This window comes from Solanum dulcamara, chromosome 9 (assembly GCF_947179165.1).
Source record: "Solanum dulcamara chromosome 9, daSolDulc1.2, whole genome shotgun sequence".
Lineage (NCBI taxonomy): Eukaryota > Viridiplantae > Streptophyta > Magnoliopsida > Solanales > Solanaceae > Solanum > Solanum dulcamara.
In genome coordinates this window covers 69850697-69877880 of record NC_077245.1, presented here as the reverse complement: position 1 = coordinate 69877880, position 27184 = coordinate 69850697, and the positions used below count along the sequence as shown (strand labels likewise).

At 32.8% G+C, this 27184-nt stretch overlaps 3 protein-coding genes across 4 annotated transcripts; 2 read left to right on the top strand and 1 right to left on the bottom strand.

Annotated features, from left to right (window-relative positions):
* Window positions 1–257: 257 nt before the first annotated feature.
* On the bottom strand, window positions 258–1457 carry LOC129904022 (dirigent protein 25-like). Its single transcript, XM_055979552.1, has one exon. It carries the CDS (start codon window positions 1391–1393, stop codon window positions 347–349), a length of 1047 nt encoding a protein of 348 aa, XP_055835527.1. The 5' UTR covers window positions 1394–1457; the 3' UTR covers window positions 258–346.
* A 3466-nt stretch (window positions 1458–4923) lies between these two features.
* Window positions 4924–10043, top strand: LOC129904429 (NADH dehydrogenase [ubiquinone] 1 alpha subcomplex subunit 2-like). Its single transcript, XM_055979996.1, has 3 exons — window positions 4924–5059; window positions 5159–5265; window positions 9693–10043. The coding sequence occupies exons 1-3, from the start codon at window positions 4974–4976 to the stop codon at window positions 9794–9796; spliced, it is 297 nt and encodes a 98-aa protein (XP_055835971.1). The 5' UTR covers window positions 4924–4973; the 3' UTR covers window positions 9797–10043.
* Window positions 10044–22183: 12140 nt separating this feature from the next.
* Window positions 22184–26675, top strand: LOC129903128 (ras-related protein RABE1c). 2 transcript variants are annotated; one of them, XM_055978623.1, is made up of 9 exons: window positions 22184–22281; window positions 22448–22556; window positions 24646–24718; window positions 24841–24941; window positions 25408–25473; window positions 25678–25775; window positions 25915–25977; window positions 26057–26149; window positions 26287–26675. In XM_055978623.1, exons 2-9 carry the CDS (start codon window positions 22484–22486, stop codon window positions 26368–26370), a joined length of 651 nt encoding a protein of 216 aa, XP_055834598.1. In that variant the 5' UTR covers window positions 22184–22281; window positions 22448–22483; the 3' UTR covers window positions 26371–26675. The 2 variants fall into 2 exon arrangements, with proteins under 2 accessions (XP_055834598.1, XP_055834599.1); XM_055978624.1 differs by having other exon boundaries at window positions 22192–22281; window positions 22454–22556.
* The last annotated feature ends 509 nt before the right edge of the window (window positions 26676–27184 follow it).

Sequence of the window (27184 nt, the reverse complement as noted above, 5' to 3'; positions counted from 1 at the left end):
TGCAATGAAATTTTTTGACGAGGGGGGTTCAGATGTACCCATGGATTACCTCTAGGTCCGCCCCTGCAAGGTGGTACCTAGTGAATTTTCTTAAAGCAAATATAGATTTTGAACCAAAATTACTAATTTCGACCGACCAATAACATACAGACTAGCTTCCCCTCCTGCCATCATGCTCAGTCTCATTGCTGATTAGTGAACGAAATATAACAAAATTCATGCTTAATTAAGTTCAATAAAATTTTCAAAGAACTAATTACCTTCAAACATCTAATACAAACATGTAAACAAATTTAACACAACAAATACAAGCAATAAATTATTACAACAACACACTAGCTAATTATTAATAAGCAAGATACACAGTAATATGTAACAGAGTCTCCACACCATCTGTCTGTTGATTTGCAGCCGGAAAAGTCTTGACAGTAGCAAATCCCTTAGCATTTACATACTTTCCTGTACCACCCATAATAGCAAGATGTGATTCAGAGACTCTAACTCTGTGAACCCCAAAGAAGCTTAAACTATCACTATAACTTCCACTATGAAACATTACTGTAAATGCCATAGTTTGGCTAGTTCCATCTTCTGAGCTAGAAATGTAAAATCCTTGAGATTTTCCAACTAAGCCCGAGTTGAGGTCATGACCTTCTGTTAACTCGTCGTCAAATACTGTCATTGTACCGAACATGAGTTTTTGGAAAGTGACTCCGGATCCTAATTGAGCCATGTTAATGGCAGGGTAACCGTTACCTCCACCGATTATGTTGTTGTTGTTTCCGTTGTTTTGGATTACGTTTGGAGTTGTTCCACTGAGGCCTGTGAGGAAAGGGATGTTGTTGTTGCTGATGATTCCGCTGTTCCCGTTATTGACAGGAACACCGTTGTCTACTGCTAGAACTGCGCCGTTTGGCTTTGCGAATGGAACTTGACCGCTGAGTGAAGGGTTGGTTGCTATACCCGTTACGGCTATAGCTGAAGGGTTTGATCCTCCTAGAATATCGTGCATGAAGAATGAAAAGACATGATCATCTTCACCTGCTATAGCTGGTGCAGCTGTAGCAGGATGGTCAGCACCTGCTCCAGCTGTAACAGGCTGGTCAGCACCTGCACGTGTAGTAGGTGCTGGAACACTTGAAGCTCCTGCAACACCAGATGCTGGAATACCCGCACCTGTACCAACAGGAGTTGCAACACCATTAGTTGTAGATACCCCTGAAGTTGGGGTACTCTCGTCAGCATCATGAGGAGCTTCTGGTGCAACGGTGGGAGTGGAGAGCACCTCATCGAGGATTCTACGTGAGGTGGCGGAGGTGATTGTGAGAGCTAGAATGACAAGGAACGTGAATAGGGATTTGAGTTGAAAAGGATTGGAATTGGAGGTTGCCATTTGTTGTAAGAAGATTAATAATATGGAAGAGAGATGTTTTTGGCGTTTGATTCTTCAAAAATGATTCTTTTGAATTTCATGCAAACAATGAATTGATTGTGATCTATATATAAATACAAAAAATTAACAAAATGGAGGATATTTGAACACTTTTAGTATGATTAGGATAAATGGAGTTGATCAATGATCATAAGGATTAGGTATTAACCATTCCACACTTTCCAGCGCATTTGTTGAAGATCACAAAACTAATTTTCGTGCCACAAATTAAAAGTGGATTAGGTGTAGCACTTTTTTTTTAGGGTGTATTTGGGGCTTAAGCCTGAAAATCAGTACATTAGGATGACCAAAAATCTCATTATGTGATATAATGTGTATGTAATCCGTGCGTATAAATTACATACTTGAGTATACACCGATGGCCGACCATAGCTATTAGCCTACTAATTGTTATATGATTTGACAGGGAAATTTTTGGGTGATTTGCAAAAATGATTTTCATAAGAGGTGGTCTTGAATTTGTTTCTGGCTCTTACATGACAAAAATTATTGTCTGTCAAGCATAAGTTGTAGACACAAATTAGTTTTGCAAGAGTCGGGGGACATTTTAATACAATAAATCTACTCAATTGGCCATGAATTCTACAAAAGTTGTTTGTATTGATCAATTGTTCATAAATCAATAAAATAGAAAATCTTGTTGGTACACATCGCACTCTCTTCATTATTTATAACTTCTTGAAATATCCAAAAAAAATAATTATCTTTTTGCTTAAAAACGGAAGAATTTTTTAATTAGCAGAAGATTCATCCATACAAGTTGGAAATAATCTAAAGGAAATAGTTCGCATCTCTTTCAAAAGCATTTGTTATAAGAGAAGGAGATGTTTAAAAAACATGGAGCTTGTTACTGGCCATATGTGGATACTTCATTTTTCTTCCATATTTTCCTAATAAATCTGTTACTATATTAGCCTCCCTCGGAATGTGCTTCAGAGATGGTCCTTTCAACTGTAGGAGTAGAGATCTGTGAGTCAGTGTTACGATCCAAACGGGGTCATGAGTAGCACCCATACTTAACCTCCTAGGTGGGAGAACCAACGATACAAACTCTAACTTACATTAACGATTCAACTTATAAACCACGACAATAATGCGGAAGCTCAATCTTATTAAAGTAAAAAATAACAAAAATCACTAAAATCTATTACATAACGTTCCCCAAAATCTGAAAGTCATCACATTAGGACCTCTAAATTCTAAAACTAAGTCTGAAAATGTCAAACACCAGAATAAATAAATAACAAAATGTGTCTGAAAACTAAAGACACCATGCCATGACCGAGAGAATCCATCACGAGATAGAAGGATAGCTCACCCTGAAATCTTATGAACTGGAGACTGACTAGAGCTGAGGTCGAGTCGAAGTTGGTGGAACACTCGATGCACTCCACAAAACAAAATAAAGAAAAATACAAATAGGGGTCAGTACAGGACAACATGTACTGAGTAGATATCATCGGCCGACTCAAAATAGAAATCAATATGCATAAAGTAGTAGCGGAAAATCAACCATAGCACTTAACAGGTGACAACCAATAAGTTCAAGATCAAGTGACAACACAATGAACAATTATATAACCAATCAATAATATTAAGATCACAATGAGGACTCAGGCCTCCACATCATGCTCTTTTGGGAAATGAGTTTTTGGAGATTGGGTAGCATTAAGTCATTTTAATTTATTTTCCTTTAATATTACCATGCCGGAATGTGACATCGATCCAAATATATCGTGTCAGCTCGTGACACCCGATCCAATATACCGTATCAGAATGTGACATCCGATCCAAATATATCGTGTCAGAATGTGACACCCGATCCAAATATAATTAATTTATCATTCTTTATTATTACATTCCAATTCATTAACAATATTCATCAAGTCTTCTTTATTCCAGACACCATTTTTGATAGGGCAAGTTTAAGATTTTAGATTTCACGGTCTCGGGATTTCAGACCAATCACAACAACATATCAACCATCCAAACCACAATAATTAAATGCATCGTGAACTTCACACATTACTCAATGACTATCAATCGCTATTAATAGTCTATCCATGATATAGAATAAACCATAACCTACTTCAACCGAAGAACCGAAGTAAAGCAAGCTAATCCACCAATGTCCTTCCTTTCTTCAATGCCTCAGATCGTTTTCAATCTATCAAATATATAATATTTATAAGTAAACTAGTCCGTAGACACCAATATTATTTATATGTTTAACCTAGACCCAACAACACACTCAAACCTATAATTAATTTTCTCAATCTTAAACTTAGGGTTAAGCCTCAATTTCTTCAAACCACACAAATCTAATAATATTCATATAATACAATACGCCTAATATTTAATTATCTACCTTAATATATCAAACCATGAATTAAAAGTGATAATCTAAGAAAGATAATTAAAGGTCGAGAATCTGTAAAAAAAAAAATATAGTGACGGCGCATATGCATGTTCTCAATTCATACTCCTCCAATAATCCTAGATTGTTCATACTCCTTCATCCTCCGTTAACATCTTATCTTTTCTATCCCTAATAATTTAATAATTGGCATCTATACAATAAACAAAATACTCAACTCAACATTAAACTTTGGGCATTACCTCAAGGAACAGGCGGATGCTCTCTTCTGTAGGTATTTTCTGTCATTCTTTTCTTATAAATTAGGTATTAAAAGTTACAACCCCACTAACTTATTTTAATAAATATGGAATAAGTGGTACAAGGTATTAAATATATTACCACTTTAGCCCATTAATTAAATAAGTTATCTAAATTAACCCCTCAATTAAAATAACCATAGTTATCGAATAGTCCAAAATATCCATTAAAAATCTACGGAATGAGTCTTTTATGAAATAAAAAGCTCTAGTACTCAAAACGACCTTATGGGTCATTACAGTCAGTTTCCAAAACTATTGAATCTTAGGCAAAATTAAGGAAACTTACATAAATATGCTATATTAAGAAAAATATTTACCATTTATAGCAATAACATTTTTTGGGTTGGACACTTATAATACATTTTTAATATATATTATCGAGAATAATTTATAAAACACATATAATACAATTTTTATTCATGAATAGTACATTTATCACACACTTTAATTCAATTATAATATATTGTGTCAATTTCTTAACAAACAAGCATAATATATTTTAAAACACTTATAATATATTTATATTGAATGCATAATTACTTTTAATACATATCATATTTATCGTAGTATTTTTATGTATTACTATAAATAATAATAATAAAAAAACTAAAATTAATAATTATTTATTAAAAAATAGTCACCCACGTAATTTTTCCCAAAAATTCCTTACACCAAATGAGCAACAAAGTTTCTTTTGTTATATTATGTGGTCATTTATGTAATGAAAAGGCCCATGATAAATTGGCCCAAAAAAGTAAAATGTACACACAACATTTTAATTAAGAATACAAAATACAAGAAGTGGGTTATAGTTGAAGGGAAAGCTAAAATTAAGAAGAAAATGGCGTGGAGAGCTAATCTATCTCGTAATCTGAAGGAGCTTCGTCTCCTTTTTTCTCCAACATCTGCTGAAAGTGCTGCAACTAGGTTTCTTACTTCTTCTTTTTTTGAAAAAAAAAAAATCTTTCTTGTTTTTCCTTGTTTTTATTTGATTTTCTGGAATATAATTTGTTTAATATTCAACAGGTCGTTTATTGAGAAAAACTACAGAGATCTCAAGACCCATAACCCCAAATTGCCTATTTTGATTCGTGAGGCTACTTCCATCGAACCGCAGCTTTGGGCCAGATATGGTAATTCTCCTCCCTCTGTTTCAATGTGTTTATCTGATTTTAATTTGATACAAATTTGAGAAACTAGAGAATACTTTTAAATAAAGATATCGTAGAATGTACGTCAAATGGTCTGTCTTAAATATAACAGGTGGAAAATTGAAGGTAGAGAGTATCCAAAAAGGAGAGACATTTTTGAAATGGTCAAATGGAGGGAGTAATATTACTTAGTTATTGTTTTTCCTTTTCGTATTTAGGCCTTGGATGCGGTAATTGAAGCAGGTCTTTGAGTTCTTGTTTAAAAAAAAAAAACGAGTCTTTGATTTATTGTATATGATGGTACTAGACATTTTCTGCTTGTTACATTTTTTACGTTCAATTAATATATTTATGCTAAGTTGCGTGGCTCTTCACTTTCAATGCCGCACCCGTGTTGGATTCTCTGAAAATATACTACTTTTAGAGAATCCAACACGCACATGCTGACACTTTCGAAGAGTAGAGTCCGAGCAACATAGTATTTATGAGGAAAATTCTCCTATTTTATGCATTTCTACATCTCAGTAAGTTGTTGTTTTACTTAAAACTCATAACTGTATCTGGATAAGTACTTGGCTTACAGCCTAACATATGATCTGGTAAGGACATTGATGTTAAATTCCACACATGAAAAGTGTAAGGGAAAATACATAGGCTGCCCCCTAAACTTGTCCGGAAAAGTCATTTGCACACGCAAACTTTATGTATGACCTATCACCTCTCTATTCTTGTTTGAAGTGGATATAGCATCCCTTGAAATGTCACAACCAGAATTTGTCTTGGTTGTCTGTACACACGCTGACCCGTTTCATTTACTCATTTGCACATTATTTGAGCCGAGGGTCTTTTGAAAATAGTCTCTCTACCTCCACGAGGTAGTAGTAAGGTCTGCGTACACTCTACTCTCCCCAGACTCCACTTATGGGATCTCACTGCGTATGTTGTTGTTGTTGTTTCTTTTTTTTCCCTAGACAATTCGACGATACAATTCACCTTCCCCTCCCCCCATAATGAACAAAAAAATCCAAAAAAACCATTCTACCATCTAAAAAATCTACAAACTCCATGGTATAATCTCAGGGACAAAAAATGACACTTCATTCCACCGTACTCTCACACCCTTCACAATTTTCGTCCAATATCTACAACCCCTACAACAAGCCACACCAGTTTGTTCAACCATTTTCTCTGTTGGAGACCTCTGGATTGGCTTAAAAAATGTTGTGATCATGGATAACTCAGATAATGCTTATAAGTCAGTTATTTGGATAGAGGCTGGCCAAGTTATTGGGCTAAGTGCTAAACCACAAAGAGGCCAAAGAATCAGACAGCCCAACAAGAGATTTGCTTGGAATCCAGGTTAAGTAGGGAAGCACGTGACAACAGAGTAAAAGGGTTGTCGTTTGCGGTTTGAAAACTATGTGTATTATCATTATGCTTAGGCAAAGTCTGTGCTTCTCATCCTCAATTCCATCTGTGTCTTCTTATCCCTCTTCTTCTCCAACCAGTTACTCTGTCATCTTCAATTTCTGTCTATTCCCTCTTCCCATTCATCTCTTATCAGTTATCAATCAGTGTTTCTTAGTTATTGCTATTTTCCCTATTTCAGTCATTTATTGCAATTAATATTCGCTGTTGTTAGTATTTGGAGTTTGTGTTTACTAAAAAAAAAATCAACAACACAATCTCCTCATTTTCAGATCTCAATCATCTTCTCACTTTCTTTCATTATGCATTCTCTCCTCAAAAAGTCCCAGGCAAAATTATGACTTTTTTCCTTTAGGAGAAGAAGATGATTTTTTTGGAGTTTCTCAGGCTAAGTCAAATTTGCAGACACAGTCACCAATTTGGAGACTTTTTTCTTGGAAAAAGCGGCAGATTCATAGCTAAATTTTGGAAAACATTTCAGTTGGGCTTCAAAAAGTCGGTATTTAGCGGTGAAGTGGTGGCCATTGTGGAAGAGAGAAAGAAAGGAGAAAGTAGTGGAAATGGAGTGGAAGGTAGTTAGGGTGGAAGGTTGGAGTGGAGGTGATGGTGGAAGGAGGAGTAAAAGGTGGCGGCAATATAGAGTAGGCCCTGGTAGAGAAGAAATGGAAAACATGAAAGAGAAAGGTAAAGACATGTTTCATTGAATGAAGGAAGATTAAGAATAAAAAAAGAAAAAAGAAAGAAAAGGGAATTAATGAAGAAAAAAAAATGTAAGTAAAAAAAAGCTTATATAATGTCCAATGGGAAAGTGAAATCTGGATAATCAAAATTGTTTTAAGCAACTTTTATGCGCTTCAAAGAAAGTAACTACAGTTTCTTGATCATGTCATCATTTTAGGGGGGATATTAGTTCCATTTAAACAAGAACAGGGCGGTGATGGGTCGCACTTAAAGTTTCAGTCTGTAAATGACTTTTTTGGACTAGTTTAAGCAGCAACGTATGTATTTTCCCGAAGTTTAACCTAGAAGATAAATGACTTTAGGACATTTTGGCATAATAAGTTACTCAAACTGGTAAAATACAAAATTCATGTGACTGCAAAAACTATTTGGAAAATTATGGGAGTTTGATGGGTTTAGATATACACAACTAGGTCTCAATCCCAAGTAAGTTGGGTCAGCTATTTTAATCCTTATTGACCATGTCACTCCATTTAGGCTTGTATCAGACCAATATTATACAAAATAAAATTAAAAAGTACTAGGAGCTCTGCATAATATTTTATATGCCTGATAGGCTAAAAGGCTCATAGAGAACATATGAGTTAAAAGTAATCGTACTAACATGCCTAACTCATAATTCTAATTAATTGGTATTTAATTAGTATTACCTATCTCCATGGTGTCCTACTGTCGTTAGGTCTGCATGGATTCCAAGAGATTGAAGTGTTTGATATAATGATCAAAGTTTGAGTATAGTTTATAAAATTCGCTAGTGGTTTGGTCTTTTAGGTGTTAGCCACTAATCCTTTCGGTAATACTTTAAAATTTAAATTGTAGTCCTTTGAAGGCAAACCTGATGAAGTTTAGATTTGGCCAAATACATAGACAACTCCTTCGGAAACAATCCCTCTACCCCACAAAGGTAGGTATCTTATTGTTGTACATACACAACCCCTTAAAGTAGTCACATATTTTCATTTAGACACTTTAACTGGATAGTTACCTATTAAGCACCTTAAGTATGTTTAAAATGTGTCTATTGAATACCTTATGCTGATGTGGCACAAGAGGGTTTTCACTCGGAGTCTAGCACTCAAATAGGTGAAATGCATTTTTCTTTCTTCTTTTCTCTTATTTGGGTTGCTTACCAGAACTCCATTAACGGATGCGGAACCAGTAAAATACAAAGCAGTGTTGTCAGTTTAGATTACGTAACAAATTTTTTAATCGGTCTAAATTCAATTAGTTCTCATTAGTTAGTTTCTGGTCTCCGGGCTCACTATATTTAGCCAGAGTTTAAAGTGCACAAATAGAAACACAAAAGTCAGCAAGCCCACCAACATGAATCTTGCTTGCAACTTCGCGAAACAAACTTTATAAACATAACTTGATCCTAGAATCACCGTTAATTACTTTTGAACCAAGGAACAAAAAGTAGGTTCTGCTTATTGATAAAGTACACCAAGTCATCATTGCATACCTCTAAATTCTAATGGTTCCCCACTATAGACACAAACAACCCATTTGCAGTGACTTAGGTTCTTCTCCCCCCACCTTAAACTGATTATATCACAATAAGCAAAATGACCTACATCTGCACACATTTTTTTTTGAAAAAAGGAAGCAAAATTGGTGTATTTTTACACTGTATACACATGTAGATGAAAATTTAGAAACTCATTTTTGTCTTGAGGTGAAGAGTGACAATGAAAAAGAAATTGAAGAAAGACCAGATTTATTTTGAAGAAAAAGAAAATTTGTGAAGAAGTAGAAGATAAAGAAGAGGTTGGACCGTCGGAGTTTGTAAGGAGTTTGAAATTGAAAAATGACAAAGAAAACGGAAGAGTGTTAAGTGGAGGAGAAAGAAAAAGAGGCGAAAAAAAGAAAAAGTAAAATGAAAATAGTCACGTGTTGTCTATTAATTGGGTGTTTTGCCACATCATTTGTGTGTTTCTTTTTGGTAAGAACCATCATTGAGGTGTTTAATAGTCTACCTTTTCGATATACGTAGGTGTCTAATAGGTAATAATCATAATTAAAATGTCTAAATGAAAAAGAAAAAAAAAAAGGTGACAACTTTAGGAGGCTATCTATGTATCTATTTGGCCTTTAGATTTCATATTTTTGACAAAGTTGATGAAGTTTAGGTTTCGACTTTCCTAATACAAACTTTATTTCGCCTTCAAATTCCTTTGTTATCCAAAGTGATGTCTCTTCCCATTTTTTTTTTTACTCATCGACCTTCTGATATGTAACAGACCTCGGAGTTGAAAGGGGCATCCGACTGGAGGGCTTGACAGAGGAGCAGATCTCGAAGGCACTTGAGGACCTCGTGAAAGTAGGGGCGTCACTTAAATCATGATGACATGAAATCTGTAAAGCAGTCTCAAGTATCCTCAGCATAGTGCTTTCAAAATAATCTTAGTTCACTCTGTTATTATGAGTTAACTATAATATGCATTAGCATTTACCAACTTGATCATCGTTGCTGTCCAAACTCCAAAACCCATAATATGCATAAACATGCAACATCAGATATTTGGATTTTGTATACTGTGGTTTTACTATTTGGAAAGCAAAGCGTTTGAAATTCTCTGCTTTCGGCATCATTTCTTGTGTTGTTATGCATTTGACCCAATGATTGAGATTCAATCAGTTGCGCGTACTTAGTCACTGTTTGCTGTCCATGACATGGAAATCTTGCTCCAAAAACTAACTCTGTTGCAATTGCTCGTAAACATAACATATTGGCAAGTGGACAAGTGCTAGCAATATATACACTTGCTTTCCCGGCCAAGGAAAATTTCGAACGTAACTGTGTGTAACTGGAATTAAGTTCTTCTATGGAACTTGATTTGATGCATTGTTGTAGAGCGTCATAATTGTTTGACACAAAGGAAAACTAGGACTTGCACACTAGGTTAAAGCGTAATCAATCAGAGATGGAAGGCAACTTTCGAAAAATCACACTGTTAGGAAAAAAGTGGAGGCCCAAAACAATTAAGCTACTTTAATGTCTTATTTTCAAGCCAACCCTATAGATATAGATAGATAGAGACCTCAACGTGGCAATCCACCCCAATTCCCTTATAAACAATAGGGGAAGTTATAAATAAAAGAAACTTTGTGAACACTGGACATGGACATATATAACAGAGTGAAGATAACAATAACAATTAATAATAAAGAAAGTTGAAATCACAATACATGAGAAAGTGTTGTTGGTTACTTGAACTAATTATGGTGACTAGTGAATTTGCATAACTCCCTCTGAAAATAATTATTTCAAATTATTTAGCATTTTAAAAATTTAGGATTTTTTTTTCCATTTCATCTTTGATACTAATTATTTTTTAAGACTACAAACACCTCAATGATATAAATATTTAATAAAGAAATATTATATCTTAAAACATAAATAAAAATGAAATAGTTAATATCTTTCCTAATTAATATTTTTTAAAAAAGCGTATAAAAGAGAAACACCACAATTAATTTTGAGATGGAAAGAGTATATCCTTAAGATACTTCTCATGAAAGATAAATCTATCTAAAAATTATGAGAGATTTAGGTAGTGAGACTTGAGACTTGGATTAATTTCCTTTTATTACTAGTCTATTGTAATGATACATCAAACAAGATACATAAAAAAACACAAGGAAAAGAACTAAAGATGTACACCTTAGAGAATAGTATTTGAATAACATAAACCCCTTGATGTGCATTTATATTTGGATCGGAGAACTTCAAGAAAAGGAAACAAAAATTCCTCTTAACAAAAAACACACTCATATCTCTCTAAATAAATAAATAGTCTTGAATCTTGCCAAAGGATATGTAGTTGCCCAAAAGAAATTGTCACTTCATGAAGATATGTCACACCAAAGAAGAAAGATCATCAACATCTTCATCATCATTGTGATCCTCCATTTTTGAAAGAAAATAGAAGGATTAAGGGGGAAAGAAGAAGAGTGATATTCAAAGAAAAAGGATGATTGGTAGGAGGGTTTAATTTAACTATAGAAAAAGGTTGGTGGAGGGAGGATCTTCTAAGCATATGCTTCAACCATTAACTTGTCTTTCCATATCTTTTTCTTTCCTTTTATTATTTATTTTCATTCAGTGTCTCTAATATTCTTATTGGACTTAAATTAATTCAAATTCGTGTCATGCAATGCCCATTTAAAGAAAAATACTTTTTAATAGGTTTTTTTTATTCAAAACTCAAACTTAAAACTTTTAATTAAAAATGAAAGAATCTTATTATTGATCCCCTACCATCTTTAGTGGTATTTTTTTCTTAATTCTTATATAACAAAAGTTGTCGTGCATCCAACCAAAGTTTTTTGTTATATATCCCATGCTTTGTTACCTCAAACTTCTTTCTTTTTTATATTGCTTCTATGCTTTTTTTGTTTTTTGGTCATCTATTTGTTGAACCACTATTCCTGCTTAGCTATGCATTTTATTAATTTACTATGCTTAATGTGCTTATTTGTGCTACACTGATTAATTAGTTCCCTTTTCTATTATGATAAATTTAAATTCAGCACATAAAACACATTTTGGACACTACTAGATGATATCCTACTTGAGCCAATGTGATACACTTTAGTTAACTCCCCATTTGGTAAGACGACATATTTTGAGACTTGATGAACTTTGGTCCTTCATCCTTTTGATATTGCATTAGTTGTTGACTGCCCTTGTAGTTGACTAGCACAATTCTCATGGATTTACTCCATACAATATAGTTCTCATTGCTTTTCAATTAAATAAAGATTATAGCAACTCCACTTACATCGGTGGATTGCATATACAAAGGATGATTGTAATCGAGTGTTTGTACAAAGTTATAGATCGATCTAGTTGTAGCACTGCTTGATTTTGAGATTTCTAATTGAATTGATTAATCATCGGTTCTTTCGATTTCAAATTTTAACACATGCAATTGAATTTAACAATTGCTTATTGACCATTCTTCAATGGTTGTTTTTCAATTGTCGCAAGTCGCCTTCTCTGATATCATGAATTGATTGACCTTGAACTCAAGATTGTCAAAGAAAGAAGAAGAAAAAACATACAAGAGAGAAGTAAAAAACATCATGTGGAGTAATATATAGGGACAATTTTAAATATATACAATAAATTAATTAGATTACAACAAATATAATCATATTTTATTTACATGAAAAATAGACAAAAATCATAGGAAATATAAAGTAACTATACAATATAGTTTGCCAAAAAGTCATAAAAAGTATACACTGACTATACAATATAGATTACTTATATATGAGCTATACACTTAATATACATTATGATACATTCTATACATGAAATATATACTGAATATACATCGAATGGTCATTTACTGTAATTATCCCTAATATATTTTACTAACTTAACTAACTAGTTAATTATCTACTTAGTAGCTAACGACTGGATTGGGTAGTTGGGCCTTGTTAGTCTTGGGCTTATCAGCCTTGGGCCTGTCTTATCAGTCTTGTTCAACATTCTCAAAATTAATTAGTTGTGAAATTATAATAAATATATTTTTATATTTTTTTTGGTCATAACAATAATGAAAGCACCAATTCGATGTACTTTAATTTGCCAATAATAGCACAGACTAATTGATATATCAACCCCCAACATGGAATTTGCTGGCAACTAGCTTTACATGTTTTTTTCCTTTGGCAGAAAACGTCAAAAGCAAGAAGGGTTCCAAGTGTGTTTTGTCAAAAGCTGTCTTTTTATAATTGGAAACATATTTCATTTTGCCCCTTCCAGTCGTTGAATCACGCAAATGGTTGAATGTGTCCATTATTTAGTACTATTGTAGCGGCGGGGTCAGAATATTAATTAAAGGGTTTAAAATTTAAAAAAGGGTTAAATATACTTATGTATTATTAAAATAGTTTAAAATAATTAGATGATGAATATGGCGAGATGTATTCGTTAAAAAAAACGAGATGGAAAAAAATCTACAGTTATGACGTATCGTGATATGTATAATAGCGGAGGATTATGGGACAAAAAATAAATTCACTTGGTTTCAGATTGGGTACAACCCAAGGTCATCATTCCCTTTGGTTTTCACAACCCAAAAATTATTCTGAAGGTTTACAAGAAGATAAAAAAATAAGATATTGTATCAAGAATTATGTACAAAAGAATATGAGAACGTCCTCTGGTATCGAGGAAATTGCACGTATAGAGATTCAAAAAAAGAATCGATCTGATCCAGGTCATAATCTTTATGGGATTCCCAAAATTATTAATAGAAAGTCGACCGCGCGGAATCGAAGAATTGCAAATGACCTTACAAAAAGAATTTAATTGTGTAAACCGAAAACTGAATATTGTTGTTACAAGAATTGCAAAACCTTACGAAAACCCTAATATTCTTGCAGAATTTATATCTGGACAATTAAAGAATAGACTACCGATTTCGAAGGAACTGGAGTTATTCAAATATACCCCTTCTATTATACTTTGGCACAAATATATCCCTAATTTTAACAAAGAGACGTGTCATCTTAGCAATCAAATAACCGTCACGGTCCAAACTAGGCCTAGGCGTGACACGACAATTAGAATCCTGAAGGACTCTAACCAAACCTCTTGGCATATCATACACGAGCATACATAAGGTAAATAAGAACAATAAGACTAAATCACAAGTGCGGTATAAAAGTCTAAATATGAATGTCTCGATAAATGAGAAATCAAACTCCAACTCCGAAAGAACATGACAACATAGACATAGCCAAAATCTAACATGCCTCTACTAGTCTAGATGGGGCATAAGACAAGATCTTAGCTCACCAACACAAGAAATAAAAGTCATAAGAACAAAAGATATCATAAATGTCTCGTCCTCGAATTATGAGGACTCACCAATAAGAGGAAGTAAGCTCAAAATCTAGCCACGAGCGGAGTGCGTAGAGTGATCGTCGGATCCTACATTATGATACAATGTAGGTAAAAAATGTGTTATTACCTGAAATGCACTAAGTATGTGAGAAACATGCATAACAATGATAATCAGACATAGTCAATATGAGCATGTGATGCATGACCATTATCTTGAAAACATGAGTAAAATTTAAAAACAGTTAAAAATCATAATCATGTGGTCAATGCATCATAAAACATCGTAAGAGCTTATAGAACATAACATATATATGGGATATTAACCTTAACCGACATGTAAGACCATGTGAGCTATAATGTGGAATCTGATGTAACTTCCACACCGAGAAGAGAGAGGCTATTTGCCAAAGTAGACTCCGTATCATAAATATAAACATGAGTTATATGTATCCACTAGCTAAACCATTAAAGCAAACCTAGCATGGCACGTAGTTTTGAAACTAAGGGTTGCTACTAGTATTTCCTTGTAGATCCCCACTACAAAGTTCGCTCGGTGCTAAGTTATTCCTAACGGAATACATCAAACATAGTCTTTAGGAAATGTAAATCAATCAATCCAACATCATGAAAATACATCATAAGAATAGCTCCTTGAAAATCATGATCATAACTTGAACTTGTGGATACTTACCTTTTTAAGCATTCAAATCATGAGATCTTGCATATTGTGAGATAACCTTTCACAATTTATGATTTTATACTTGAAAATGTACTTGAATCACAATACATAACTTTCATAAATCATACATGATAATTCATAGACTTCATGATTATAGATCCATAATCCATACTTAAAATTTATAGCATAATGTATGGGCAGAACCAATTGGTGACCCCCTAAAATTGGCATCAACTTTGACTTAGACACCTTAACTAGGATTTGTTCATTTTAAACACCTTATGTAGGGCTGGATTGTACCATTTTAATACTTTTTTCTAACTCAGCATAGTGTGTGTGCAAAACGAATATTAAGCGTGTTTGAGAAAAAAAAATTGTAAATATTTTTTTTCTCTTTCTTCTTTTTCCTCACTCTTTCTCTCTGCAACCTTACACCACCCTCCATTCAAATGTTTTTCCTCCTTTGTCTTCCTGCTCACTCTTTCTCTTTGCCAACATAGACCACCTCTTATCACCACACAAATTTTGAGAAAACTTATAATTTTCGTTAGGTTTGTACACTAATTTTTTTTTCTTTCTTGAAAATCAAATTTAATTTTTTATCCATCATTCAATACTAATATCTTTCGCTGCAATTATACTGACTTTTCGTAAAAATGAAAAGAAAGGACAAAAAAATATACAATAGAAGAAGAAAGAAGAAAATGGGTTGGGAGAAGAGGAGATTTATATAGAAAATGGAGAAGAAGAGAAAATAAAAAATAATTAAAAAAGAAATGAAATTACAGAGAGGGAAAAAATAATAATTTCAAGGAATAAAATAAGAAAAAGATGAAGAACGAAAACTGAAAATGAATTTGCTGGAGATTCTCATGTTTTTGTTGGAGTTTGGGAAGATGAAGATGAAGAAAGGGAGTGTGGGTCCATGTGATTGGAGATCTGGCAAAAAAAATTTAAAGTGAAGTTTTTCTTTTTCTTTTTTAAAAATCCACATGTCATATACGGATTGGTCTATTTTTTCACGAGAGTCGTTTGTCAATACGCGCTTAACTAGATTTGAGAATATATAAAAGAGTGTCGAAATGACTCACTGCGGCCCTACATAAGGTGTTTAAAATGAAAAAATCCTGATTAAGGTTCCTAAACGAAATTTGGTGTCCACTTTAGGGGGCTATCGATGGGTTAAGCCTATGTATGGGTCCTTGTAAAATACATTGAAAACATGTAATTGAATTAAAATCATGCATGAATAGACCATTGGAATTAAGTAAAAACATAATTGAATTGACCCAATGCAATTTGATCAAAATCCTATAATCATTGAATTGAATTTGATAGAAATAGAAAGAAATCTTTGGAACTCCATGGATGGAAAGGATCCATGGATAAATTCTCACATACCTTGACAATCAAAGCCTTACAATAGTGGAGCTTGAAGAACTTGAAAATTAAAACCCTAGCTTTTCTTCCTTGAACTTGAGAGAAGACTTAGAGAAGGTGAGTTGAGAAAATTTGAGAGAATGAGGAAATAGGGTATATTTCAAGGTCCAAAACAGTTGTGGGGGTAGTTATAGGTTCAAAAAGACGTAGTTTAGGAATTAAATGAGTGGGAAACCTCCAAAATACCCCCACTTAAAAATCTATTGGAGGGACCTACAAATCGTAGGTCGGTCGACGGATCGTCGAATGAGTGCACAGAATTTCAAGCTACTGAAATTGTAACTTTGACTTTACGAGTCAAGTCTACGGGTCGTCGACTTTTCTATGGATCGTAGAGATGGTTCATAGAACCTACCAAAACACTTAGCCAAATTTTCCAACCTCAAGACCCAACTTACGAACCCCATCTACGGTCTGTCAAAAGTTTTATGGGTCATAGACCCTTCTCCTCCTGCTAATTTTTCCAAGACCTAAAGCATTGAGTTTCTGAACCTCACCTACGGGTCCTTCCTATGGATCGTAGGAACTCGTGTGTTTCGTAGGAAATCCTCGTAGAGTAAGTCCATACTTAGTAAATTTTTCATTTCTTGGAATCCTTCCTATGAGCCTATTTTATGGCTCGTCAATTTTTCTACGGATCGTTAAAGTGACTCGTCTCAGATTCAAGATTTTCTCAAATGTCTGGACTTCCTATGATTGCCTTTCTACAATTTTTCTGCAACATTTTTCCTTTGTTTGGCCTTCTAACTTTCGGGATCTTATAATAACCCGTACCAAATTTAAATATCCTATTTTTAAAAAAAATCCATCCATTTAACTCATCCCACCCATTTCTGTGGTCCCCAATTTGAATCTAACCTTATGACTTTTATGAATGAGTTAAGAATTGATATATTTCAGGTATGTCGTCTGTCTTGGCTTAAGTTAGGATGTTGGGAATTTTGTAAAAAAAAAAATCGCTTTTCAGTTTCATTCCAATTACTTAGGAATCAACATATTATTTGTTGGTTACATATATGGCTACAACTTTGCTTACTTGCATAGAAGTGCCTTTGTGTGGGAAAAATTTGAAAAATATTTGAAAATTTGTGTTTGTTCATATAATTTGTTATTACTTGGCATATATATTTGGCAAAATCTTCAAGTTTCCAAGTTCTAAAAAATACTAGAACTTGGGAATTTGGAAAATTTTAAAATTTTAAAAATAACTCCAAACTTTTATATTTTATAAAAACATCAATCATTTATTAATTTCAACTAAATATTTATTTACCAACTTACTACATTAATATGATCAACCAAAATTTTATAAAAGAATAATTTTGTATTACCTCCTTCGGAAAAGAATAGTTTGAGTAACAAGATTGGAAAAAAATAATAATTTATTTTTAATTCGATTAATGTATTGCTCTTGCCTATAATGTTATTTTGTTGATTGTTGATTGTTATCAATTATGTTATAAGGTTTTTTTAATGGAACATGTTCATTATAAAATGATAACACAAATTGATGGGTATTTTTAATAACTTTTAGAACTTACAAATACAAAATAATATTTTTGAAATTTCACCAAAACTTAAGAAAATTTATGGCCGTTTGCAAGGTAAAACTTCATCAAATTTTCTCCCAAAATAACTTACCAAAAATATTTGGGAACTTGGAGTCAAACCGCACCATAAGTTGTTAAAGTCAGATGTGATACTTTTGGCCAATCCATTTGCTCCATGGTAATTGATTAGGGAGGAATCAGAGAATTCATTGATGAAATTCATCAACTCATTGAGGATAAATTGAACCGCACAATATCAATTGTTGCACCTTATCTGGTAGGGATCATTTCACGGATCAAAATGGTTGCGGCTGTGCCAGAATTTTTAATACGAGGGTTTAAAAAATTTTAAAAAATAGACACATAAACTAGCCGAAGTAGATTCGACATCTACTATTTATACATAAAAAATTATTTTAATTATATATAAATAATATAATTTTTCGTCGAAGAAAGTTCGAATGAACCTCTGTCCACAATGTGGCTCCACCCGTGATTGCTACAAATACTTAAGGTGGAGAAAAAAATGTGGTCCTAGAGTTTCCGTGCTAATTGAGTGTTGAATTTAATGAAAATTTTGGGTAGAGAAGATGACGGTATGAAAATGGGTTGGGAATGAGTGAAATGGGTGGGTTTTTAAAGGAAATTAGATATTTTAAATTGTGTGTGGGTCATTTGATTTCTAAGCTAACATGTGTTCTTCCATTAAAATTAGGAATATATATATATGACAAAATATAATGGGAGGGATATATTTAGATTAAAAGTATAATAAGAGTATATTTAAATTACGAAAAAGGTTCAAAAATGTCCTTAACATATTAAAAATGATTTTAAAATGTCCTCCTTCCACCTATTGGATCAAAAATTATAGAAATGATTCAAAAATGTCATCCTCTCACCTATTGGATCAAAAATGTCATTAACCTATTAGAAATGATTCAAATTTGTCCTCCTTATATCTAAAAGTATGTTTATCAACTATTAAATATTATTTAATATGCCCGCATGTCGTGCAATTTTAATATATTTTATCAATAAATATAATATTTTTATAACATCAAAATATTTTTAAAAAATATTTTTTAAACTTCAAATTTGAATAAATTAAAACTCAACTTTTTAATTCACTTTACTTCTATTAGCATCTTGGTCATATATTTTTTCCATTGTCTAACAATTTTAGTCATTTAAAACTACTGAATTTGTGTATAAATTATGTTAAATGATGTTGTATTTACACTCAAAAAGAAATTCAACAAAAATTATATTTTTATGGGCATACATAATGAAATTCCTCTTCTTCATGACTAAGACAATATTTTTATAAAACATACATTCGGGTTAATGCACACGTTAGTTCATATATTTTATTTAAAGCAAATACTTCTATTAGGAAAGACAAACAAACAAGATTTTTTTTAAAAAAAATATACAAATAATTTTTTTTGTCAAAGTACTGTTAAAAAAATTATTGACATATATAATTAGAATTAGTAAAATTTTTAGTCATTTTTAATATGTTAAGGGAATTTTTTATCTAATAGGTAGAAGGAAGGGCAAACTTGAACTATTTTTAATAGGTTAGGGACATTTTTGATCCAATAAGTGAAAAAATAATATTTTTGAACCATTTTTAATACGTTAAGGGCATTTTTGACCTAATAGGTGAAAAGAAATTTGATCTAATAGGTGGAAGGATGACATTGCTGAACCGTTTCTAATACGTTAAGGGCGTTTTTGAACATTTTTTCTTGAAACTATTTTCAATAGTACAGGGGTATATTTGTCTCTTTTTCATTAAAAATTTGAAGAAGTAGACATATAAACTTATTGAGTGGAGTTCGACATCTAATATATATATATATACATAATAATTTATTTTAATCATATATAAATAGTATAATTTTTTGTCAAATGAGATTCAGATGAACCCTCTGACCATTACGTGGCTCCGCCCTTGACTACTAGCATTATTTTTTGAAGAAATAATTTAAATAGTTATTCACGTAATTGCTTAAATTAAAAATTGTGGACATATATATATAATTTATACACCAGATTTAATTTTTTAAAAAGTATATATAGTAATGTGTATCCCTTGACTTTTTCGAATATTTACTTCTTTAAATTTTGAACTCCTTAGTAAAAAATTGAATCTATCACTAATATATGCACAAATCAACAAATCATGTATAATATGTTAAGAATACATAAACAATCAATTCAATCGATATAAGTATAAAAATCTTTTTTTTAAAGTATACATCATACATAAGAAACTTTTTTAACTACGCAAAGAACATTATTTAAATAACAAAAGATTGATAGATCTAAAAAGAAAAAGAAGAAAAGAGTACAGGTCATAGTTCATACTAGGGTGTAACAATAATAAATACATTTAGGAGCAATAGATAATTACATCAACAAGATCCACCCAATCTAATTAATTTGTATTAGTGATCCATTAATTACCCAAGTTAATTAATAACATTTGACTTTTCACACAAAACTCGTAATACAAAAGTCAACTACTTTAATTAATTATTGCAACCAATTATAGTAATAAGGACGTAACTATATTGGTCTGAAATTAAATTTCTTTAACTTCCGCATATATATATTTTTTCATATTTAAATCCCCTAATGAAAACTAGCTTACCACTAAGATTAATATTATATTATTAAATACAATGGAATGATAGAAAAGATCGGTATAGGTGATTATAGATTCATTAAAGCATTCTTTTAGCTTTTTAAACTTTGTAGACTGCGTCATTGCTAAATCTTTTTCAAATATTTGTAGGTGGGGTTACAAAAATGCTTCTTGATTTAATTTGTTATAATTAACAGCTAAATATGTTTGTGAATTAATGAAAGTATTAAACAAAAATAACTAAGCAAGTAAGTAAAGTTGTATGGAACAGTACATCTCCGATGATGAGTGTTTGCATTGGATTCGACAACGTTAATGTGATGTTAATCTCAAATGCGGGATCATTTAAATTAGTAAACATTATGAAGTAAAGACTTAATCAAATATGGAAGGTTTGGAGCACAATAATAATAGTATATTGCTTTTGTATTGTCCAGAAAATGATTCGATTATAATTGTGTTAAAATAACTATTTGTATTAAAATAACTATTTGTATAAGTTTATAGATAATACAGGAAAATTTCATTCGAAATCTAAAGCACTATGAGTAATGACTATTGTTCCCGTGATAATTTTGTTAGTAATGCCAACTAATATTCCTTTATTACGGGCAGAATATTGTACGATCATATCTAGTGTATTCATCCTTTTTACCACGTTATCAAAACACGAGTTCTTTTTATATCTAGGTCATGATTTTTGATCTTTTTTTTCCTATAACGATTATTATGTGACTTCAGAGACTTAATTGAGATCGATCTGCATTGAATACGTCTTCGAGACCAGATTATTTAGTTGATCCAATTTCCTTGAGCATCCTTTGTTGGTGCAGCATGTCCACCTCTTGTTCTCTCATGTGTACAAACTACTTTTTATTTTGTGGTATTCTTAAATATTTATTACGTAGATAAATTAATCATTTAAAATATATCATATTTTGTGCATATTCTCAAAATATTCATTACATAAATAAGTTAATCATTTAAAAATTAATAAATAAAAGATTAATAATTTAAGTAAGAATATTCGAATTTAAAACAAGAGTAGTTTAAAAGCAAATCATGTGAAAGATAGTTTGTATTTGATGGAACCGACTATTCCTTGCATCGCTGCTAAAACTATGTAACAGTTGTACCTCATATCTTTGTAGATTTTTTACTTTATTAAACACCTTCCACCTATAACACACAACGCACACATCCATTGTCGTTTTATTAACTTTTCGAATATCCAATCAAAACGTACCACGCCAAACTCCTTCCATTTTTCATAGGCATGAATGTCTTTTAACTTATCTTCCATCGATATTTATGTCATTTAATTTAAATATGTATAAATAAATATATGTTTTATGTGAAATAATATACGTAAAATATCATGTTTGGACAAAAATTATTAGGTAGGAGGACAAATATATAAAGAATACGATTATATATTATTTCTAAATTAAATTAAATATACGTCGAGTACATCAAAATACCAAAAAAGTACTATTTTTTCAAACGGGTCAGAAAGGAAAAATACATAATAAAGGAAGCGCGTGATCACTCGCCCAACTCTCTTCGGTTGGAACAATTTGGTAGGCGCACGCAGCACAAAGTGCGCATATTAGCCACCCTCATCGCATCCTGAAACTAATTGGTAATCCTTCTCTCTCTGAAAAAAAATCATTGATTAGATTCGTTGGGTAGATTTTGATCTGATTTTCATTGCAGTATTTTTTTTTCATTATAAATTTGAATAATTTTCTGAATCCAGAAGGGTATAATTTTTTGTGTGTATGATTTCATATACGAATTTATTTAAGGAATAGACTTTTGTTGATCGTGAAATTGATTCATCAATGGCCGCACCACCGGCAAGGGCTAGAGCGGACTATGATTATCTCATAAAGCTTCTTTTGATCGGCGATAGTGGTCAGTAATCTAACACATTTCTTCATCATTTTGCTTTTTAATCCTTTTTCACAGATCACAAATTTGTATTCTCATTTTTTTTTTAAAATTTACTTTTTTTTCTGGATCTATGGCTGAGTTTTTCGGATCGGTGATTTGACTTAGGTTGAGATCTAGCGTCTGCTTTGAAAATGCATCTTGGTTTCGATGTATCCCATTTTTTCTTTCTAGATTTGGTTTATTTTCCTGCAAATGATCTTCTGGCAATGACTGTGAGAGTCTGAGTCAATCTCGTTGCACCGGAATTGCCTAGTACGGGTTGCATCTCGTGCGTGGTTCACGAACTATTGCACAGGAGTGGGTTTAGGAATTTCCAAAAAAAATGAAGAAGATTTTTCGGTAATGACTTTGCGTGTTAATTAATTAGCAGGTTTGTTATATTTGTACGTGTGACATGACTAGGAATTTAGAACAGTATTTGAAGTGTTATTTTCAAGCTCACACGAATAATTACTGGAGAAACAGTGGTTACAGTAGATTATTACTGAATGGAATTTGTTGTTTTACATGTCAAAGTTAGCTGGATTGTCATATTGCATAACTGGTCCCAAATTCAGGAGGGTTGTGCTCAACTGGAGAGTGGGGAAGTTTAACAAGGGCATTCAAAAAATTTGTATGTGTGGTGGCCTAAAGCAATTTTTAAACTACCTTTGCCACTACAAGGAGATTCAAGAATTAATAATGTATATTCACGGGAAAAAATGTTTTTGCTATATTTGTCACTACAAGGAGATCCCAGCTAATTAGATGTAGTTGATCGATTGCCGATTTTATCAGGGTCTATCACTCCAATGGATGTGACGAGGGATATAATTTACTTGGTAGTTTTTTCCTTCATTGCTTGTTATCAAGAATGTCAAGCAATGGTTGGGATCATTCATGTTTTAAAGAGTCTCAGGATGAGCTTCTCTCTTTAGCTTTTGCCATCTTATAAATTTTCACAGACTGACTAAGCAACCGGATTTGATTAGCCAAAGGAATTTACTTGTGGTTACATCTCACTCCTTCATCTTTGTCTTTATCTAGGTCTCTCTTGTACCATAGATGCAAATAACACTATGAACAGATTAACAATGTCTTTGAGGAGGATTGGGCTGTCAGCAGCCTGCATAATAAAAACAGGAACAACAGCGCTGGCTTTTGTTTGCATCAGTTACTGTGTCTCTGATTAATGGAGAAAATGTGGCATCCTATGCTTATATTGTCAGTGTGTATACTTGTAATGTTAAGTTAGTTGCTATAATCTTTAATAACACTAGCTATTGTGGTTGTTTCTGAAGTCAATTGATAAGTGGACCTTTGAGTTAGAGGAGATGTACTTTAGCTATTTACTAACCATCTTTTACTTGAAAAAAGTTATTTCGTAAGAATCTAAACAAATTCTGATTAGCTCAATTGCTTGAAGATGATCAGCATTACCAGCAAATATCTTCTGTTGAAGTATCAGACATTACCATATTGCTTTCTCTGTTGCATTGATGAATTTATATTCCTTCAAATTAAACCCTAAATATGAGCTTTAAAACTTTATATTGGTAGAACATGATTTTGAAGAATGACAGAATCACAGAATGCTGTAGCCAAATTTATCTGTTGGATGTCCTGTTGTTCTGTAAATAACTGGTAACGTCTTTTTGGGTTTGGCCCTTGTTCCATATAACATTTCTATTTTTTCTTCTGTATTGTGGTGTGTGAGGTGGGGGTTATTGTGATGACTGTTTAGCGGCTTAAGTTTAGGCGAATGGGAACACTTCCATACTGTTCTTTTTACCTTTTTCTTTAGTGTATTAGGTAGGATGAAAACTTCTGTGTGGTATTTATTTTCCTTTTCTTTAGTGTATAGCCTAAAGGTTAGTTAAGAACATGGAACTTGTCTTATACCTTTCAGCAAACTTATTTTCGGTTACCTTTTCTTTGGAAGTTTTGAGCTTCTTATTCTGCATCTTCTTCATTACACTTGAAGGTTATGTAATGTCTTTACATGGCTTTATAGAGAATGATTGTGAATTGTTTTTGATAACCAAATGTTTCTTTGATGTTCGCATTGCAGGTGTTGGTAAGAGTTGCCTTCTTTTACGTTTCTCTGATGGTTCCTTCACTACAAGCTTCATCACGACTATCGGGTGAGTTCTCTCCCTTAGTTATGCTTCTGTGGTTATTGCTTCAGAATGCCCTTGAGAATTATGTGCCTGGTTTTTCTGTATACAATTACTTCTTAATGCTTACTTCTATTTTATTTTGTCAGAATCGATTTTAAAATTCGGACCATTGAGCTTGATGGAAAAAGAATCAAGCTTCAGATATGGGATACAGCTGGTCAGGAACGTTTTCGGACCATCACTACTGGTATGTTGTTATGGTTGTTCATTGGTAAAAGTTCTGATGGTGGTATATCAAGGTTGTTATGATGTAGTCTGGTATAAGTGGTTAATAAGTAGTCTGTATAAGAGGTTATAAAGGAGTCTGGTATAAGAGGTCATTATGACTGCAAGAAGTTTTCTCCATTTTTGTTTTCTTAATTGAATCTTATTTAGAGAAGTTAGGTTTGTGATGTTTTTCTCTCCCTTTTGTTCTTCCCTACATTTCCATGTGACCGTTTATACCCTTGCCCCCCCTATGAAGAGAGTCAATTGGTCTTCTCTATCATATTACTTTTTCAAAGTTGATGAGACGTTATCCTTGTGCCTGTTTCTCATCTTCATGAATAAATTTCTTTCGTATTAAAAAAGAAAATATGATCTTCCTTAGATCCTTGTGTTCTGTTTGCCTGTGTACTTTTTGTTTCTCTTTTTCTGATTACAAATTTCTCCAGCTTACTATCGTGGAGCCATGGGTATATTGTTGGTGTATGATGTTACTGACGAATCCTCCTTTAACAGTAAGGTTCTTTATCCTGATTCTCCTATAATCCAAGGTGTAGTTCATATGCGAATGCTCGCCCTTTTTAAGATTTCGGTGAATGATTGCATCATTCCATAAATCTGTTTGCTGTCTTTTGTGCAGTATACTGATGACTCCCTGGCTCAAGTTTTTCTTTTGTCCTCTATTGTGATGGTTTCTAATTAATTTATCCTACCTGCAGACATTAGGAACTGGATTCGTAACATTGAGCAGCATGCCTCAGACAATGTCAACAAAATTCTTGTAGGGAACAAGGCTGACATGGATGAAAGCAAGAGGGTAGATTGTTGTTTGGACTGATTTTTTATCTATAACTTTTCCTCCCCTCATCCCCGTCCCCATCTGTGGGCAAATAAAAGTTTGAAGGTCTGTGTTTTACTTTAAATCTAATATTTGGCCAATATGAACCTTTTTGTAGGCTGTCCCTACGGCAAAGGGTCAAGCACTTGCAGATGAGTACGGAATTAAGTTTTTCGAAACTGTAAGTATGGGTCAACAACCTAGTAAAGAAATGCTGGTAGGTTTGTCTGTACTAAATATAACTCTATTATACCCTGCAGAGTGCAAAGACAAATCTTAACGTGGAACAAGTTTTCTTTTCAATAGCAAGAGATATAAAGCAAAGGCTTGCAGACACAGACTCCAAGGCTGAGGTGAATAACTTGATCTAGTTTTGGTAAATTCTTTGAAGTTACTTAAGAAGGGGTAGGGAGAAAGAATGAAGAAGAAAATCACACAATATCCTTGTTTTTTTTTTCCTAATATTGAATGCTCATGGTTGACGTTGCAGCCCTCAACGCTCAAGATTAATCAACCAGAAGCAGGAGCTGGAGGTGGTCAATCTGCCCAGAAATCAGCTTGCTGTGGTTCATAAAAATGGTTTGAATATCATAAGGTGCAGTTGCACTTACTAGGGCTCTAAACCATCAAGAAAATCAAAAGCTAAAGTTGGAGGCGATATCGTTGGCGCTTGTAATATCTTTATTGGTCATTCTTTTGAAATTTAACGTGTGAAATTTAGGTTTGACTATTATTTGAGAAGGCAAATTTGTTGCTAACACCTTTCTAGTTTCCTTCTTCATTAGCTCTCAAAGACCTGTAACCTAGCTGTTTATGAATCTTAATGTGTACGCAAATACAACTTTTAATGATGGGTACCTGGATAAGATTTTAGTGTAATCCAAATCCTAAATACATTATAACACTAAGATAAAGGCACAAAACTAAGCTAAGGTAGGACTCTACTAATTAATTTCCTAGATAGTGTCTAAGTCAAATACTAATTCGAGTGAATTTCTAATATTCTATTCAAACAATGACAATTAAGATAAGAGTATTATATATATACCTACAGACTGTAACACACATGTATCTTCTCTAATTGACAAAAGTAAATTGAGTATATATATATTTATACATATAATATGAGGTTAGGGGAATTATCAGTAGAATATGGTGGTGCGTATAGGGCGGAACTGTGCGAATGCCGTAAGTGTGTGATGCTGTGCTATTTAGAGAAACGTCAACATGAAATATCCTATTCCGATTCCCATACCTATTATACACCTTTGAAGAATTCTCCAAATTTTTTATCTTTTCTTCAAGTCGATAATTCTTTCTTTACGCCTTGGAATTGGAACCCAAACCCTTTTAACTATGAGAGAAGTTATAGTCCGAAGAAGTACATG

Coding starts and splice junctions, on each gene's coding strand:
- LOC129903128 (XM_055978623.1), top strand. CDS start 22,484: ATGGCCGCACCACCGGCAAGGGCTAGAGCGGACTATGATTATCTCATA. Junction 24,942..25,407: donor TTTTCGGACCATCACTACTG/GTATGTTGTTAT, acceptor AAATTTCTCCAG/CTTACTATCGTGGAGCCATG. Junction 26,150..26,286: donor ACACAGACTCCAAGGCTGAG/GTGAATAACTTG, acceptor TTGACGTTGCAG/CCCTCAACGCTCAAGATTAA.
- LOC129904022 (XM_055979552.1), bottom strand. CDS start 1,393: ATGGCAACCTCCAATTCCAATCCTTTTCAACTCAAATCCCTATTCACG.
- LOC129904429 (XM_055979996.1), top strand. CDS start 4,974: ATGGCGTGGAGAGCTAATCTATCTCGTAATCTGAAGGAGCTTCGTCTC. Junction 5,060..5,158: donor GCTGAAAGTGCTGCAACTAG/GTTTCTTACTTC, acceptor AATATTCAACAG/GTCGTTTATTGAGAAAAACT. Junction 5,266..9,692: donor GCAGCTTTGGGCCAGATATG/GTAATTCTCCTC, acceptor GATATGTAACAG/ACCTCGGAGTTGAAAGGGGC.